Source organism: Amyelois transitella, chromosome 29 (assembly GCF_032362555.1).
Source record: "Amyelois transitella isolate CPQ chromosome 29, ilAmyTran1.1, whole genome shotgun sequence".
Classification (NCBI taxonomy): Eukaryota; Metazoa; Arthropoda; class Insecta; order Lepidoptera; family Pyralidae; genus Amyelois; species Amyelois transitella.
The window spans coordinates 795,841-815,795 of record NC_083532.1 but is presented as its reverse complement, the minus strand read 5'-3'; the positions used below and the strand labels follow the sequence as shown (position 1 = coordinate 815,795).

At 37.5% G+C, this 19,955-nt stretch overlaps 2 protein-coding genes across 2 annotated transcripts in view; one reads left to right on the top strand and one right to left on the bottom strand.

Moving 5' to 3' along the window:
• Window positions 1-189: 189 nt before the first annotated feature.
• On the bottom strand, window positions 190-19,074 carry LOC106139702 (low density lipoprotein receptor adapter protein 1). Its single transcript, XM_060952715.1, has 6 exons — window positions 18,901-19,074; window positions 8,613-8,738; window positions 5,448-5,550; window positions 4,064-4,307; window positions 1,255-1,343; window positions 190-1,091 (listed from the first exon to the last, which is right to left on the bottom strand). The coding sequence occupies exons 2-6, from the start codon at window positions 8,664-8,666 to the stop codon at window positions 997-999; spliced, it is 585 nt and encodes a 194-aa protein (XP_060808698.1). The 5' UTR covers window positions 8,667-8,738; window positions 18,901-19,074; the 3' UTR covers window positions 190-996.
• The window catches only part of LOC106141185 (uncharacterized), a 28,259-nt gene continuing 27,004 nt past the window's right edge, over window positions 18,701-19,955 (top strand). Inside the window, exon 1 of the mRNA XM_060952716.1 lies at window positions 18,701-18,817. The gene's annotated coding sequence lies outside the window, so the exon portion shown is untranslated. The remainder of the gene's footprint in view (window positions 18,818-19,955) is intronic.

Here is a 19,955-nt window from a genome sequence, read left to right as displayed (position 1 = left end):
ACAACGTCACACCAGCCTGGCGGAAGATCTTCCCTTTGGTGGCGGTCGAGCCGAGTCATCGCTCCCGCTACAACTCCAATATTGATCCAACTAGATCTTAATCGAAGTTATGTTAATTGTAGCTTTTATCTTAATAAATTCTTTCAACAGATAACAAATAATACTTATTATAAATATAAATAAAAATCGTTTTTCCACAACAAACTTTTAATAAAATAGTTTTAATAACAAATCTACACAATATAATACAAATGTTATATTACTTTGATGCTTATCTTCCTATTATTCTACATCACAAAAATATAATTTGGTTTGATAAATACTTATTGGTATCAACTTTAATATAGTTTATTTTAAATTATACCACAATTTTCAAATACACGCTGTATTCTGGAACTATAAAATATAAATAACAAAAAGAAAAAAACTAATATGTATTGAAATAATATTAAAAAATAGAAATGTACAATGCTAGCTTTAAACCTAGCGCTAAAATTTAGCGCCATCTTCAAAAAGCAACGAATTCAGCGACGCCTATAAAAGAATACAGGATTTTCGCAAATACCACGGGAACTACAGTTTTTACCTTATCCTTCTCCAGACTCACAATTATATATATATATATCTACAACAAGCAAAAAACAGAAAGAACTTAAATACAAACAAAAACTTTAATACAAATGCAGTACTTATTTCTAAAGAAATTTCTCATTACGACAGGAAAATAGAATGTTTATTTTGGCGCCATGTAGTATTTATTACATTTTTTTTTTAAAAAAGACCAATGCGTCTACTTTCAATTACAGACTGAAATTAGTTTAAAAAAATATTTAAAAAAAAAGAAGCCATTGCGAACTCTTTAAACATCAGCAACCGACTTTATGGTTAAAAAAAAATATGCTTTTATTTTTAAAGTTAGAAAATTCGCTGCTTTTTTTTCTGAATGTGTTTTTCAAATTCCATAGATAATAGATTTTTTCTTAATGACTAATCCTTTTAAGCCTCTGTCTCCAAGTCTGCCTCGATTTCCTCTGGCGTTCTCAAGTCTATTGCGAATCGCTTCTTGAAACTGGGATGTCGTTCGTCTGACTCTGTAAATATCAAATAAGCAGGTAACAACGTTATTTTTAATTATATTAAAAACTTTTGAGCCATACAGCTGAACGTGGCCTTTCAGTCTTTTTAAGACTGTCGTCTCTGTCTACCCCGCAAGGGATATAGACGTGATTATATGTATGTATATACAAAAATTACCTCCTGGACCTGCTTGCAACTCTTTCACTCTTCTAGAATAATCTTGGAAGGCGGCTGAAAGCGAGTATATAAGGCGTCTCGCAGCGTTTCTGTAAAAAGGAATAATCAAAATAACGTTTTTTTTTATCCTTAGACGGAAAAAAGAGGGGTGTTGTAAGTTAAATAGACGAAATATCTAGGCATGTGATACTTATAAAAATTTGATAGGTAGTAAAAAATATGATCCCCTAAACGTGACGTATATTTTAAAATTTATTACTAAGTAGATAGGTAAATCTTAAGGTACCTTAAGATTAAGATTCTTTTATGATTTCTTACTATATATTGTGATGGTGTTATTTTTAATTTTTATTTATTTATCTACTAATTGTTTATGTACACAGAAAACATCGAGACTGATAATCTCAAGAATCAAAAATTCTAAAAGTTTCTGCTTATTTCAAAAGAAATCTCTTCCAGCAGATCCGAGATAAAATTTAAAATTTCAATTATTTTTTTTTTAAATTCATCGAGCATCACATATGGCATAGAAAATAATTTATTAATAAAAAAAACTAGGAATGAATATAATTTACTAGCTGTGCCCGCGACTTCGTCCGCGTGGAATATTTATTTTGGGCATCACTGAAGCCTTTATGGATGAATGATTTACCCCTGTTTTTCTTTTCACATTTCCCATTATTTCTTTGGTCGTTATAGTTGCAGCGTGATGTTATATATATGAATAGTTTTTGAGATTAGCGCGTTCAAACAAACATCTACAGCTTTATATTGTTAGTATAGATTAACATACATACATACATATGGTCACGTCTATATCCCTTGTGGGATAGACAGAGCCAACAGTCTTAAGAAGACTGATAGGCCACGCTCAGCTATTTGGCTTAATGATAGAATTGAGATTCAAATAGTGACAGGTTGCTAGCCCATCGCCGAAAAAAAGAATACCAAGTTTGTAAGCCTATCTCTTAGTCGCCTTTTACGACATCCATGGGAGAGAGATGGAGTGGTCCTATTATTTTTTCTATTAGTGCCGGGAACCACACGGCATTACACACAGATTAACTTTGAGATTAATTTTGATTATGAAAATGCTTAAAGCGTTATCTTGAAATCTTCCCACATTTATTAACCGTGTTTTATTTTCACAGAAAATTTTGACATTATCTTTACAAACACACTGACTGATATTGTGACTTTAACCTACTTCAAAAGAACAATAAACATGTGAACAATGGTTTATTTAGTGCAATAAAATGACTCAATAAGATTTTTATCGTTTTTTCGTGAAGGCCATTTGAAATCTTTTAAATAATAAAATAAAATAAATAAAAATAAATAAAAATAAATATATACGGGACAAATTACACAGATTGAATTAGTCTCGAAGTAAGTTCAAGACTTGTGTTACGAGATACTAACTCAACGATACTATATTTTATAATAAATAGGTACTTAGATAGATAAACATCCAAGACCCAGACCAATCTGAGAAAGTTCGTTTCTCATCATGCCTTGACCGGGATTCGAACCCGGGACTTCCGGTGTCACAGACAAGCGTATTATCGCTGCGACACAAAGGCCGCATATATATAATAATAATACATAATTATCACGTATTTTTCTTGAAGGGGTTGGCAGAAGCTACACCTTTCCGCTTGCTACAATCCGTGCATACTTATTATGTTTAAAAAAAATAAACATAAAAAAAAAATAGTTTCATGCTATCTTGTGAATTGGGTGAGTCAGGTTTTTACACGAATCGACTCCCGTCATATATGCCATGTGGTTCCCGGCACCAATATAAAAAAAGAATAGGACTACTTCATCTGTGTCCCTTGGATGTTGTTAAAAGCGACTATGGGATAGGCTTATAAATTTAGGATTCCTCTTTTAGGCGACGAGCTATCAGCGACTATTTGAATCTCAATTCTGTCATTAAGCCTTACAGCTCAACGTTGCCTCACAGTCTTTCAAGATTGCTGGCTCTGTCTTACCCTCAAGGGATAAAGACGTGATTATATGAATGAATGAATTCATTTTCAAGTTAATGATAAAAGTACCTATTTATTGATATAAGATCTGAGCATGATGGATATGATCTTATCATAGTAAAACATGATAAAAGAAACAGCGAAATTTCAACATTCTAACCCACTTTTGGCGTGTGATTTTTCTGATAAAATATTATTGATAAAATTTTGCTTTTATAGGTTTAAATATATCACTTATACAATATGGAGTCTAAGTTAAAAATGAGCTCGTAATAAATTTGATAATGCCTAAATAATCTACACTAATATTATAAAGCTGAAGAGTTTGTTTGTTTGTTTTAATCTCAGGAACTACTGGTTCGAATTGAGAAATTCTTTTCGCGTTGAATAGAGCATTTTTCGAGGAAGGCTTAGGGCTATATAATATCACGCTGCAACTATAAGAAGCAAAGAAATAATGGAAAATGTGAAAAAAAACGGGGAAAATTATTTATCCATGAGGGCTTCAATGATGGCCAAAATAACTATTCCACGCGGACGAAGTCGCGAGCACAGCTAGTGTAAATATATATTTGTAAAAATGTGCACCCCACCGTATTTGTAAAAATGTCGTAAAAGGTGACTAAGAAATAGGCTTAGAAACTTGGCATTCTTTTTAAGGCGATGTGCTAGCAACCTGTCACTATTTGAATCTCAATTTCTATCATTAAGCCAAAAAGTTGAACGTGGGCATTCAGTCTTTTCAAGACTGTTGCCTCTGTCTACCCCGCAAGGGATATAGACGTGACCATATGTATTTAATGTATGCACCTCACCTCGATTCACAGACGAAGCCGTGACACTCAAACGGGTTTAACCCTTTAACATTAGCAGTGTCCTTAACAGTGATCATGGAGAATACCCTGGTGTACACCAGATCTTGGACTCCATAGGATATGGATTCAATTTTGAAGAACACAGACATCGATTCGAATTGGTCTCTTTTGACGCCATGATTTAATGTTTCCAATAAGACGCCGTCGGTCGATATAACAAGTTTGACTATTGGCAGGATTTGATCTGGAATTAGGATACAAATTAAGATTATTTTTATTATTATAAAATAATTAATATTAGCTTATATTATTTAATTAGGTATATTTGATTAATTGTATAAGATATTTTTTTAAGGAGAGTGTGGAGGGAAAGGTCGGAGTGGGAAGACCTAGACGAACGTATCTTGATCAAATTAAGGACGTCCTGGTAAAGGGTCAGGTCAAAAGTACCCGAAACCGCCGAGCTTGTATGAGGAGAGTTATGAATGTGGACGAAGCGAAAGAAGTATGCAGAGATCGTGGCAAGTGGAAAGAGGTAGTCTCTGCCTACCCCTCCGGGAAAGAGGCGTGATTTTATGTATGTATGTATGTATTTTTTTAATAATTTAGATTAAATAAATAACAATTAATCCAATGGCAGGCTGTTAGATAACGCTATTAGCATTAAGTCCGCCTATTGTACATACTTAACAAATTATATAGTTACATTTAAAGAATAAATAAATAACAATTAATCCAATGGTAGACTGTTAGTTAGAGTGTTAGACTGTTGTGCCGTGTGGTTCCCGGCACCAATACAAAAAAGAATAGGACCACTCCATCTCTTTCCCATGGATGTCGTAAAAGGCGACTAAGGGATAGGCTTGTAAACTTGGGATTCCTCTTTTAGGCGATGGGCTAGCAACCTGTCACTATTTGAATCTCAATTCCATCATTAAGCCGAGCAGCTGAACGTGGCCTGTCAGTCTTTTCGGGGCTATTGGCTCTGTCTACCCCGTAAGGGATATAGACGTGACTATATGTATATATGTATGTATGTACTGAGTAAATTTCTATGCAATAAAGATATTACAAACAAACAAACAAACAATAAGATAACAAGCTATGAATGTCTTACGTGCCGTGTGGTTCCCGGCACCAATACAAAAAAGAATAGGACCACTCCATCTCTTTCCCATGGATGTCGTAAAAGGCGACTAAGGGATAAGCTTACAAACTTGGGATTCTTTTTTGGGCGATTGTCTAGCAACCTGTCACTATTTGAATCTCAATTCCATCATTAAGCCAAACAGCTGAGCGTGGCCTATCAGTCTTTTCAAGACTGTTGGCTCTGTCTGCCCCGCAAGGGATATAGACGTGACCATATGTATATGAATGTCTTCACCTGGAGGTAACGCTTTTGCAGCAGCTACCATCAGGTCTACCGGCTTCCTCGTATGCTTTATACCCCATAAACCTTTAGCATCTCTCTGACCTAAGTATTTGACCTGGAAAAAAGAAAGACAAATATGAGATATTAGTATATGTATTATATTGTTATTCTATCATTAAGCCAAATAGCTGAACCTTGCCAAAGTCAAGACTGTTGGCTCTTTTTACCCCGCAAGCGATATAGACGTGACCATATGTATGTATGTATGTTTGTATAAGATATTAGTGCCGTGTGGTTCCCGGCACCAATTGAAAAATAATAGGAGACCACTCCATCTCTTTCCCATGAATGTCGTAAAAGGCGACTGGGGGATAGGCTTGTAAACTTGGGATTCTTCTTTAAGCCGATGGGCTAGCAACCTGTCACTATCTCAATACTATCATTAAGCCAAACAGCTGAATGTGGCCTTCCAGTCTTTTCAAGACTGTTGACTCTGTCTACCACGCAAGGGATTTAAACGTGATGATATGTATGTACAGTACATATAAATACTAAAACAGTTATCAGATATGGTTTAGATTTGAATGGAAATTTGAATAGACAATTATTATGCCAACTGGAGCATCACGACGCCATGACACCGGATATGACGTCACACGTGTGGCAATGTGGCCCATGGTGGAGTTCCGTAATCCATACTTCCATATATAAGTAAATACAATTTTTTTTATTGCCGTGTGGTTCCCGGCGCCAATACAAAAAAGAATAGGACCACTCCATCTGTTTCCCATGGATGTCGTAAAAGGCGACTAAGGGATAGGCTTACAAACTTGGGATTCTTTTTTTTAGGCGATGGGCCAGCAACCTGTCACTATTTGAATCTCAATTCCATCATAAAGCCAAACAGCTGAACGTGGCCTATCAGTCTTTTCAAGGCTGTTGGCTCTGTCTACCCCGCAAGGGATATAGACGTGATTATATGTATGTATGGATAAGTTCGAGACTTATGTTATGGGATACTACATACATACCTATTATCACGTCTATACCCTTACGGGGTAGACAGAGCTAACAGTCTCGAAAAGACTGACAGGCCACGTTTTTCTGTATGGCATGGCGTTATGATGGAATTGAGATTTAAATAGTGACAGGTTGCTAGCACATCGTCTATAAGAAGAATTGCAAGTTAATTAACGGATACTAAATCACGATACTATATTTTATTTAATCTAGATTCAGATAGCGACAGGTTGCTAGCCCATCGTCTAAAAATGAATCCCAGCTTATCCCTTCACCGACTTTTACAATCTGCGCGAGAAAAGAAGCAGCTGGCAAAACTTGTTTCTTCTTCGGTAACAAAAACCATAATGGAAGTTTGCACTAGATGAATGTTCCCTTAGTCGTCTTTTACGACAGAGAAACCATCGGTCCATTCCATCTTTTTCCATAGGAAATTTTCATTCTTAGTCGACTTTTACGACATCCTATGGAAAGAGATGGGATGGTCCGATTCTTAAGTGCCGGGAACCATATGACACTTCTATTCACTCACATGATTCTGAAGTCTTTCAAAGTTTAAATAAATTAATATATACGGGACAAATTACACAGATTGAGTTAACTCAAAGTAAGTTCGGAACTTGTGTTACGAGATACTAACTCAACGATACTATATTTTATAATAAATACTTATATAGATAAACATCCAAGACCCAGCCAGAAAAAGTTCTTTTCTCATCATGCCCTGACCAGGATTCGAACCCGGGACCTCCAGTATTGCAGACAAACGCACTACCGCTGCGCCACAGAGGCCGTCTAAAGTTTCAATTAATTAATATGACCGCGTCATAACCTCAAAAACCCAAATTTTTTTTGTAACGCAATTACGATTTAAAGTACGACTCAGTACGTAACGTTACGCTCTGCATACGTATTAAGTGATTTGTTAACACGTTAGGCTAACCGCAAACTTTTTGTCTTTAGTGACGTATTTAGTTCAGGCCCCACGTTGGGCGCCACTGTACCGTTTTAAGTTAAACGTCTCATGTAAGGGTGCTGAGAGACAATTTAAACATACATACATATGGTCACGTCTATATCCCTTGCGGGGAAGACAGAGCCACCAGTCTTAGAAAAGACTGATAGGCCACGCTCAGCTGTTTGGCTTAGTAATAGAACTGAGATTCAAATAGTGACAGGTTGCTAGACCTATCTATTCCGCAAGGAATATAGCCGTGATTATATGTATACGTATGTACGTATTCAATGACTGTTTTCTATTTTTTGTTGTATCTATACTAATATTATAAAGCTGAAGAGTTTGTTTGTTTGAACGCGCTAATCTCAGGAACTACTGGGTCGAATTGAAAAATTCGTTTCGCGTTAAATAGACCATTTATCGAGGAAGGCTTTAGGCTATATAACATCACGCTGCAACTATAAGGAGCAAAGAAATAATGGAAATGTGAAAAAAAAATGGGGAAAATTATTCATCCTTGAGCTTCAATGATGCCCAAAAAGATTTTTTCAGACAGAACAAAAATAAAAAAGTGACGATCGAGAGACAATTTGAAGAGCAAATTGTTAACATATAAGTCCCGTTTATTTTTAATGTATAATGTATAATTCTTTTAAAACGAAAAATATATACAGTTTTAAATAAGTTCAGTAAGAGTGGAGTTTTAATTGCATTTGTTTTTAAGTACATTTTTCCCGTAACATATTATTTCAAAGTGCATAAACATTGGTCATAGACCACAGTGTTCAGATACCCTAAATCCAACATCACGGTGCGGAACCCCCTAATTATATGGTTTGCAACATCTCACTCGCATAAACACCATAATTATAAGTTTTGAGTAAATGTCAAATAATAAAATTCAGATATATAAGATTCAAAATCAAAGTATAAGTGCCATGTGGTTCCCGGCGCCAATACAAAAAAGAATAGGACCACTTCATCTCTCTCCCATGGATGTCGTAAAAGGCGACTAAGAGATATGGCTTATAAACTTGGGATTCTTTTTTTAGGCAATGGGCTAGCAACCTGTCACTATTTGAATCTCAATTGCCAAACAGCTGAACGTGACTTATCAGTCTTTTCAATACTGTTGGCCTGCCTACCCCGTGTCTAGACCTGATTTTATGTATGTATGTTTGTGAAAGATAAAATCTTACCTGAAAACTCATAGGCAAGTCATCTACAGTTATTGGTGTCTCAGCTTCCGCCATCTTGGATCAGCATTCCTTGATATTGTCAGTATTTTGTCAGCTGGGCAGGACAGCGTCTATCATTTTCTTCGTCTGTAAAAAGAAAAAAGAACTATATATCAGAAACTGGAGAACGTATATTATTCTGACGGGATTAATCTGACGGCCTCTGTGGCGCAGCGGTAGTACGCTTGTCTGTGACACCGGAGGTCCCGGGTTCGAAACCCAGCCAGGGCATGATGAGAAAAGAACTTTTCTGATTGGCCTGGGTCTTGGATGTTTATCTATATAAGTACTAAAATATAGTATCGTTGAGTTAGTATCTCGTAACACAAGTCTCAAACTTACATCGAGGGTAACTCAATCTGTGTAATTTGTCCTATATACAATAAATTTTTTAATTAAATATCAATTAGGCCCGGTCCATCGGGAATTAATAAGATCTCTAGCGCAGCCTCTGTGGCGCAGTGGTTATGCGCTTGTCTGTGACACAGTAGTTCCTGTTCGAATCCCGGCCAGGGCATGATGAGAATCGAACTTTCTCTGATTGGCTTGAGTCTTGAATATTTATCTATGTATCCCACTAATATTATAAAAGCGAATGTTTTTGAGTATGTCAGGATGTCAGTATAAAAAAAAAGTGTTTTATTGACTTATTTCCGCAACATATTATGTACATACATCGTTCATATAAAAGGTGTTAATAAATTTTCTAAGCGGGACCAACGCTCAACCATACCTACACCATCAAACTAAGAATAAACCTGTATCTTGATTGGTAGAAGGCATCACGGAAGATCCGGTAGGATGTAGTGATGTTTGTTTATTTGAGTTGAAGTAAAATGTACACTGATTTAATAATTCCCAAACTAGACGAATCTGTATTCTGGGAATTATTTTGAGTTAACACAATAGTTAACTAAGGATAGAGTTTTATTAATATGTATAATTGAAGATAAACTTAAAACTATTGCAATAACGCAGATAACGCTCTAGACCACCTTGTGGCAACAATTTATGTACAATGATGTAAACATCGTATATATTAATAAGAAAAGATACGTGGTCTAAGTATATTAAATAAATTTCATTAATTATTGATATTATTTAGGCAATAGATTTTCCGTGTCAGAGTAATTTAATGTCAAAAGCCACTCTTTAATTTTGAATTTGACAACACGTTTTGTGCAAGGGTATATCCTACTACTATTATAAAGGCGAAAGTTTGTATGGATGTTTGTTACTCTTTCACGCAAAAACTACTGAACCGATTACCATGAAATTTGGTATGTAGGTAGCTGAAGACCCAGAATAACACATAGGCTACTTTTTATCCCAGAGTTCCCGCGGGATTGATAGGGTTTCCATGCGGACGAAGTCGCGGGCGGCCTCTAGTCCTACTACTATTATAAAGGCGAAAGTTTGTGTGGATGTATGGATGTTTGTTACTCTTTCACGCAAAAACTACTAAACCGATTACCATGAAATTTGGTATGTAGGTAGCTGAAGACCCAGAATAACACATAGGCTACTTTTTATCCCAGAGTTCCCGCGGGATTGATAGGGTTTCCATGCGGACGAAGTCGCAAGCGGCCTCTAGTTATACATAATACAGCTAATTACTTCAAATAGATGTATGGATGTTTGTTAGTCTTTCACGCAAAAACTACTGAACCGATTACGATGAAATTTGGTATGTAGGTAGCTGAAGGCCCAGAATAACATATAGGCTACTTTTTATCCCGGAGTTCCCGCGGGATTGATTCGAAACGTTACGAAGTCGCGGGCGGCCTCTAGTTTATCAATTATTATAAATATAGTATTTTTGGGTTACTCGAGCTTACTTCGAGGCTAACTCAATCTGTGTAATCTGTCACGTATATATTTATTTATTTTTTACCCTCCCAATTCGCAGTTGGGTATTGAAATACTAACCAACCGCCCCGTCTTCGCACGGATACCATTTATAGTAATAAACCTTCCTTAGAAAACCCTCTTATCAACATTTCATACAAGAACATAATCCGTCTACAACTTTCCGAGATTAGCGTATACAATACACACAGACAGAGAAAATTATAAATACATACATATAGTCACGTCTATATCCCTTGCGGGGCAGACAGAGCCAACAGGCTTGAAAAGACTAATAGGCCACGTTCAGTTATTTGGCTTAATGATAGCATTGAGATTCATATAGTGATAGGTTGCTAGCCCATTGCCTAAAAAAAGAAACCCAAGTATATAAGCCTATCCCTTAGTCGCCTTTTACGACATCCATGGGAAAGAGATCGAGTGGTCCTATTCTTTTTTTTTTAAATAAATCGAATTATTCCACTAGATAGCTTTTTTTCACTGTGATACCTTTTAAGACTGAATAATTAATACTATGCAATTTCTGCAGTGCGAGTAATCGTTTATTTATTCAAGTGTAAATGGACGTAGGTAAATAATTACAATGGCGATTATTTTTTCCAGAATTGGACTAAGATAAAACATAGTGCATCATGCGTATATCCATGCCATCATGTCTATATCCCCTGCGGGGCAGACAGAGCCAACAGGCTTGAAAAGACTAATAGGCCACGTTCAGTTATTTGGCTTAATGATAGCATTGAGATTCATATAGTGATAGGTTGCTAGCCCATTGCCTAAAAAAAGAAACCCAAGTATATAAGCCTATCCCTTAGTCGCCTTTTACGACATCCATGGGAAAGAGATCGAGTGGTCCTATTCTTTTTTTTTTTAAATAAATCGAATTATTCCACTAGATAGCTTTTTTTCACTGTGATACCTTTTAAGACTGAATAATTAATACTATGCAATTTCTGCAGTGCGAGTAATCGTTTATTTATTCAAGTGTAAATGGACGTAGGTAAATAATTACAATGGCGATTATTTTTTCCAGAATTGGACTAAGATAAAACATAGTGCATCATGCGTATATCCATGCCATCATGTCTATATCCCCTGCGGGGTAGTCAGAGCCAACAGTCTTGAAAATTCTGACAGGCCACGTTGAGTTGTTTGACGTAATGAGACTGTTGGCTTTGTCTACCTCGCAATGGATATAGACGTGATTATATGTGTAAGCCTCTCCCTCTGTAACCTCCGACAGAAAAAGAGGGGTGTTATAAATGTGAATGTGTGTGTGTGACCGCTCCAAACCTAAAACATTACAAATACTTATTCTAATCTAACTAAGCAATTTACTTCAACACAAAAAGATATTTAAATAAAAAAATTAGTCAAAGAGTAAATAAGTAATAATCTACTAATATTATAAATGCGAAAGTTTGTACCGATTACGATGAAATTTTGTATGTAGGTAGCTGAAGACCCAGAATAACATATAGACTACTTTTTATCCCGGAGTCCCCGCGGGAATGATTCCACGCGGACGAAGTCGAGGGCGGCCTCTAGTGTGATATAAAAAAAATCGTAGGAACTAAAAAAAAAACTTTTATTTCTAAAAATTGAACGTGATAGTATGTATGTATTTATGAGGCTTGAACGTGTTAAACGACGTGCACATTCATCTGTACCCTAAGTCGCCTTTAACGACGCGACGTCAATAGGAAATACATGAAATGTTTCCGGGAAATTGAACACTACCCTAGATATTTGCCCGTGGGAATTTTTATCCTACTACTATTATAAAGGCGAAAGTTTGTATGGATGTATGGATGTTTGTTACTCTTTCACGCAAAAACTACTGAACCGATTACCATGAAATTTGGTATGTAGGTAGCTGAAGACCCAGAATAACACATAGGCTACTTTTTATCCCAGAGTTCCCGCGGGATTGATAGGGTTTCCATGCGGCCGAAGTCGCGGGCGGCCTCTAGTAAACCTATATTTTTTTGCAACATTCATTCCGCTTGACATTATGGTCACCCTTGACACGGTCTGTTGAGAAACGTCGATGCTACACCCTAGTTTACAAATGCGACTTAAAAAATGTGAGCTGGGCTGTATTTTTTTTCAATTTACATACACACATACATATCATCACGTCTAGATCCCTTACGGGGTAGACAGAGCCAACAGTCTCGAAAAGACCGCAAGGCCACGCTCAGCTGTTCGGCTTTTTGATAGAATCGAGATTCAAAGAGTGACAGGTTGCTAGCCCATCGCCTAAAAGAAGAATCCCAAGTTTATAAACCTATCCCTTAGTCGCCTTTTACGACATCCATGGGAAAGAGATGGGAGTGGCCCTATTCTTTTTTGTATTGGTGCCGGGAATCACACGGCATTTTTCGCTTCATTCACATTCATAACTATCTTCATGCAAGATGTAGGTTTAATCACGTCTTTATCCCTTTCGGGGTAGACAGAGCCAACAGTCACGCAAGGATTGAAATTTATACTAAGTATATCTTTGTAGGGATGGCAAAAGTATTGTTTTTTAAAGATGAAAAATACAAAAATCGAAAAAATATATATTTTACTTACAGTAATTTATATCACTTTTTGAGTAAACTTATATTTTAAATGGAGGAAAAATGATCTTCGCTAAATTAAATTTTTCAACAAAAAGGGAACCTGTGACCATTTTTTTTTTGAAACGCACCTGTGCGTAAAATTTTAACGGTCGTACCATCTGTTTGGAGTACCCCTCCTTTTTTATTCCAAACAGGTGTAAAAATATTATGAGTACCTACATTGAATTGATCTTAATATGTGTCGCGCCGTGTGGTTCCCGGCGGCCATAAAAAGAATAGGAGTACCTACTCCATCTCTTTCCTATGGATGTCGTAAAAGGCAACAAAGGGATAGGGTCATAAACTTGAGATTCTTCTGTTAAGCGACGGGTTTACAAACTGTCACTATTTGAATCTCAATTCCATCATTAAGCTAAAAAGCTGAACGTGGCGTTTCAGTCTTTTCAAGACTCTTCAAGTTCTGTCTACCCCGCAAGGGGTTAAACGTGATTTTATGTATGTATATATGTATACGTTGTGTTCTTTAAGAATACATGCCGTGTGGTTCCCGGCACCAATAGAAAAAGAGAATAGGACCACTCCATCTCGTTCCCATGGAAACCGCATTGGTGCCGGGAACCACACGGCACCGATTGATAATAATATAATAAATACAGATTCCGTTATTATGATCTCTTGAAGTTGAACTTTCTCTCATTACACAAGCTTTCTTTTTATGCACTTACATTTATTAAGTACCTAAGTAATATAATAAATAGCTATAATATAAATATATTACAGTGAATTTCTATAAAAACTTAGTATATCGTCGTAACATTCTCAACCGCACTTATAATAAACTAGCTGTGCCCGCGACTTCGTCCGCGTGGAATAGTTATTTTGGGCATCATTGAAGCCCTCAAGGATGAATAATTTTCCCCGATTTTTGTAACATTCTCCATTATTACTTCGCTAATAATAGTTGCAGCGTGACGTTATATAGCCTAAAGCCTTCCTCGATAAATGGTCTATTCGACGCACAAAAAAAATTTCAATTCGAACCAGTAGTTCCTGAAAATGAAGGGAAAGGTCGGAGTGGGAAGACCTAGACGAACGTATCTTGATCAAATTAAGGACGTCCTGGTAAAGGGTCATGTCAAAAGTACCCGAAACCGCCGAGCCTGCATGAAGAGAGTTATGAATGTGGATGAAGCGAAGGAAGTGTGCAGAGATCGTGGCAAGTGGAAAGAGGCAGTCTCTGCCTACACCTCCGGGAAAGAGGCGTGATTTTTATGTATGTATGTATGTATATGTAGTTCCTGAGATTAGCGCGTTCAAACAAACAAACAAACTCTTCAGCTTACCCATCTCTTGCGTGTCCATACCCAATTGTGATACACCAATCTCTTCGTCTCGACGCGGCCATCTATCCTGCACATTCGTTGTCTCCATTCCCGTTTGTTTTTGGTACTTTTTCGGCGTTTTTCTTTTCTAACGGTTTTTTCGCTATTTCTATACCTACTTCCCTCCCAAAACTTCATTTTTCCCTCCGAACTCCCTCTTTTTACTTCCGAATATCATTCCTGCTGCCTATCCCTTCATTTTGCGCCATTCCCCGTTAAAATCCGCGAAAAATTCGCCCCCCCGCCCACCCTTGTTTTCTCAGCTAGGTAAACTCCGCTCGCCGACGTAATTTCAAACCGTAAATCGACTTTTTTCTTCTGATATTTTTCTTTCTTCCGGCTATTGTATTTTGTTTTTCTGGTCCTAAAATTAGTTTCTGAATTGCTTTCATCCTTCCAGAAGCCATAGTTTTAATTTCACAGCTTGTTTCAGTTTCATATATTTCGGTAAATTCTTAATCACTTACATACGAGATCATGGTGCTCACCCGGTCTCCCACCCGGAAGGAGGCGACTAATCGCCCCCCTCCTCCACCCCCCATACCACCTCCACCTTCTTCTCCACCGATACCTAGCCATCGCCCAAACTTTGACTTCCCATACAGCGAGCCATCGGCCAGTGACGTTGACGATCTTCTTCGCCTTTTTCACGACGACGACTCTCAGGTGGCTTCCGAATCGGACATGCCACTTCTCCGATACATGTCCGACTCCGAAATAACCAACGACACTCCAAGCAGCCCCTTAAGGCAACCTGACAACACCGCCGTTGTGACAGTGGCTGATGTGCACAGTCAGTCCGATAAGGGACTTCCCCGTCCGGTGCCCACCACCGCAGCCTCAACCACCACCACCACCACCTCCATCACGAAACCAGCTGATCCCACTGAGTCTCGCACTCTAGATCCAGTTGAGGGACACAAAGCGAGCATTCTGGCTCGCGTTCAGGAGGCAATCGGCTTACTGTGTGCATCCAAAAGCGTCACTAAAAAACAACGTCAGGAGGTCACCCAATTACTGACGGACATTGGCGTGCAAACCAGCGCCTTCGTGGGAACCATTAACAGGTGTTGCACATGTATCCCCAACCTGAATGTCACAAAAGAGACTCAAACCGACCGAGTTCGCTCTCTCCCAGCTGAGCCGTCCAACACACCCACCGACCAATCCCTCTCCGAGGCAACTGTCAACCTCATCAGAGAAACCATTCAAGAGGAAATGGGAAAGCTCAGGGAGGCCCAATCATCAACTCCGATGAGCTATGCCGGCGTTGCGTCAATGGGTGGATCCCGAGGCGCCGCCCCCGCTAGCTCTGCTGCTACGGCTACCGCTACCACTAGCGCCGCGGCTGGCAGGAGTCGCCCTCCCATCACCAAACCGGCTATGATAATCTCTCCGATGCAGGAGTCCTCATCCAGGCAGCAAACGATAGAGGCTCTCAGAGAGGGGATAAATTTCAGAAAGGCTAAATACGCCCCAACCACTATAAAGGCCGTCTCTAACAACAAATTCCGCGTCGAATTCGACTGTGATCGCGATAGGGACGACGCCATCCAGCGCCTGTCGACCTCGGAAAAAATCGCAGCGGAGCCGGCGCGGAAACTGTCACCGATGCTGATCTTGAAAGGTGTCCCGAAGGAAATTCCTTCCGAGCAACTGAGGGACATAATCGCCGAACAAAATAGCGACCTCACTCCCCTCATTGAGAGCCCCCAGGATTTGCGCCTCCGCTTCCTGAGGAACAATCGCAATCCTAAATTGTACAACGCGGTGTTCATGGCAAGCCCCAGGGTGTGGCGAGCGGCCACCGCAACCGAAAGAGTCTGCATTGATTACCTCAGGGTACATATAAGTGACTTCTCCCCGTTCCTGCAGTGCTTCAAGTGCCTGCAGTTTGGACATACCCAGGCGAAATGCACCGCAACTGAACCAGCCTCATGCGCCTATTGCGCCTTAAACGGTCACACGGCCAAGGACTGCCCCACGGCTGCTAAAAAAGGAGAACCCATGTGCGCCAACTGTGTCTCACACAATAATAAATTTAAAACCAAAGGATCGGTAACACACCAAGCGATCTCGGCTGAATGCCCGAGACTGAGAGCCATGAGGGACAGAATCCTGGACCGTGTTGACTACGGGTAAAGCGGATTCCAATTTGGGTAAAATATTATAAAAATATGTGTAATAAAATATAAATATGTGTAATAAATAAATAGTATATATAATTATATATAATGAACCATCTGTGACTGTTGTGTGACTTCAGAACAATATAAGGAAGCCATTGGCCAACTGGTTTGAATTGTATCAAATGGCAATCAAACCAGAAGGCTACATCAATCACTTAATATAGACGTCTCATAAAATTCAATTTAATTAAGTAATACATTATAATATATATACAAATCATAAACCATTTGTGAACCATTTAAAATAAGCAAAGCATTAGCCAACTGGGTTGAAATGCATCAAATGGCAATCAAACCAGAAGGCTACCTCAATTATTTAAATAAAGATGTGACTCAAAATTCAATTCAATTTAATATAATATAAACATATATAAATATAGAATAAACCATTTGCGTTATCACATTGCATAAAACACTAGCAACCTGGCTTGAAGATGCATCAAATTGCACACAAACCAGGAAGCTGCTTTACACATGTGATCAACAAACTCAGAGTGACAACAAATAAAATAAATAAAAAAAAAAAAAAAAAAAAAAAAACTCTTCAGCTTTATAATATTAGTATAGATTGATTAGTATAGATAAGAGATGACAACTCAATATTATTGGGTCGTGAAATTAGTGAATAAATATAACCTTTTTTTTAAAAAAAAAAAACTTTTTTCACGAATTGTACTTTTTCAATAGTTCTATAGTTACTTTTGCAGTTTGTCACGACTTTAAATATTTCTGTTGAAAAGTAAAATTGACCTCACGATTTGAACCATGCTCGGCTTTACCAACTTACCTAAAAGAAGAAGTTATGTTTTTATAAAGTTTTCGTTATCCTACTAGGTATATAATTTATAAAATGCATAATTTTATAAGGATGTGTGTCGTGTGGTTCCCGGCACCAATAAAAAAAAAGAATAGGACCACTCCTTCCCGTTCCAATGGATGTCGTAAAAGGCGACTTAAGGATAGGCTTATTAACTTGGAATTCTTCTTTTAGGCGATGAGCTAGCAACCTGTCACTATTTGAATCTCAATTCTATCATTAAAGCAAACAGCTGAACGTGGCCTATCAGTCTTTTTAAGATTGTTGCCTCTGTCTAGCCCACATGGACTATAGACGTGATTATAAGGCGGTTACCTTAATGTTAACCACTTTTTTTGTCAAATTTACAAGATAATACACCTCTTATCAGATATATGCTAATGGCTACTGATACACATATGTATATGTATGTATAAGTAACATACTATATCAGTCATACCCTTATCTAATTGTTATCATTATGAATCAAGGTGAAATTAATTCGCGAATAATATCATTGTGAAGAAACCTTCACATTAAGGTAACTACATACATCCTACTAATATTATAAATGCGAAAGTTTGTGAGTATATCAGGATGTCAGTATGGATGTTTGTTACTCTTTTACGCAAAAACTACTGAACCGATTACGATGAAATTTGGTATGTAGTTAGCTGAAGACCCAGAATAACATATAGGCTACTTTTTATCCCGGAGTTCCCGCGGGATTGATTGTTATGTTATGATAAGTGTTCTAGGCGTACGTAGTCGCGGGCGGCCTCTAGTACATTATAATCACGTCTATACTCTTTGTAGGCTAGACAGAACTTAGTCTTGAAAAGACTGATAGGCCACATTCAGCTGTTAGGCTTAGTGACAGAATTGAGATTCAAATAGTGACAGGTTGCTGGCCCATCGCCTGAAAGAAGAATCTCAAGTTTATAAGCCTATCCCTTAGTGGTCTTTTATGATATCCATGGGAGAGAGATGGAGTGGTCCTATTCTTGTTTTTATGGTGACGGGAACCACACGATATGTAAATCATTGAAACATTATCATTTTTTCATTCGTGATGAAATGGGCCCATTCCTCACATGAAAAACTTATGCAAAACTTTCAAGGCTCATTTCTTCTATACGTTATCAAATTAAGATAACATTTTGTCGGATAACGAATCACATCATGGTTGTAATATAACATTAATTTACAGATGTAGAGTGTTTTATGTTGTTGGCGGCAGTATTTTCAAGACTGTTGGCTCTGGCTACCCCGCAAGGGATATAGTATATATTGTAATAACAAAATTATAACAATTTTTTATGTGACTTACCTACTTATTGAGAATATACAATATAATAAGGTACGTACAATGTCATGCATACTTTTTAATAAGAGCGAGACAAATATTTTGTTTGAAAAAGGATAAATTAGTTATGTACTTACATTTTACACGAAGCGAAAAAAAAAATCCTTAAAAACACATAAAATAACTTCACTAAACAAAAATCCTTTGCGCACACAAAAATTAAAAAGTTCAAATTTAAAAAGAAAACAAAACAAAATGGCCGACGTCTGGCGCGTTCCGGCGCGCAAATGTGAATACGAAATTGAGTTTTCAAATTTCGAACATATCACGGCCAGATTTTCTGGAGCTATGCACAACAGTTCTATTAGCCTTTGTGAACCACTATTTGTATGAACTAAAGGGGGCAGAGGAGGTCTACGGAAATTGGTTATAGTTTCATGGGTACATAATTATATTTGTAGGCAATTCTTAATGTTATAGTCTTTAACTGTTTTGCAATAAGGTTCAAATTAAAAAGATAAGGGTGACATTGTAACTTTGTAGATGAGTCACACATAGAGGTGAGGCAGTGATAAGAAATACATGGTGTTTAAAAAATTATAAAATCCTTATCGTTTTTTCACGAGTTCGAGAGAGCCGTTATGTTTACATTCCATTAGAGATATTATAAACTAGCTGTGCCCGCGACTTCGTCCGCGTGGAATAGTAATTTTGGGCATCATTCCCCCGTTTTTTTCACATTTTTCATTATTTCTTCCCTCCTCATAGTTGCAGCGTGGTGTTATATAGCCTAAAGCCTTTCCTCGATAAATGATCTATTCAACGCAAAAATAATTTTTCAATTCGAACCAATAGTTCCTGAGATTAGCGCGTTCAAACAAACAAACTCTTCAGGTTTATAATATTTATATAAGTATATAACTCCTCTGAGGAGCCTTGGTAACGTAACTGTACCTGTCCACGTGATCTTTGGTTCAATCTGTTGACAAATCATGTTGAAATTTAAGTCATATCGAGGCTTGTTAAATTTGATTTAATTGAAATGTAATGTAATTTATTTTAACGCATGGAACTTTTTCCCCGTTCATTTTTTGCGTAAACACATCCTGTGGCATACGACCCAGATCTGTTTCTTTATATCTTATTAAGTACATGTATTAAGTTGTATTCTGATATGTATTATTAATAAATA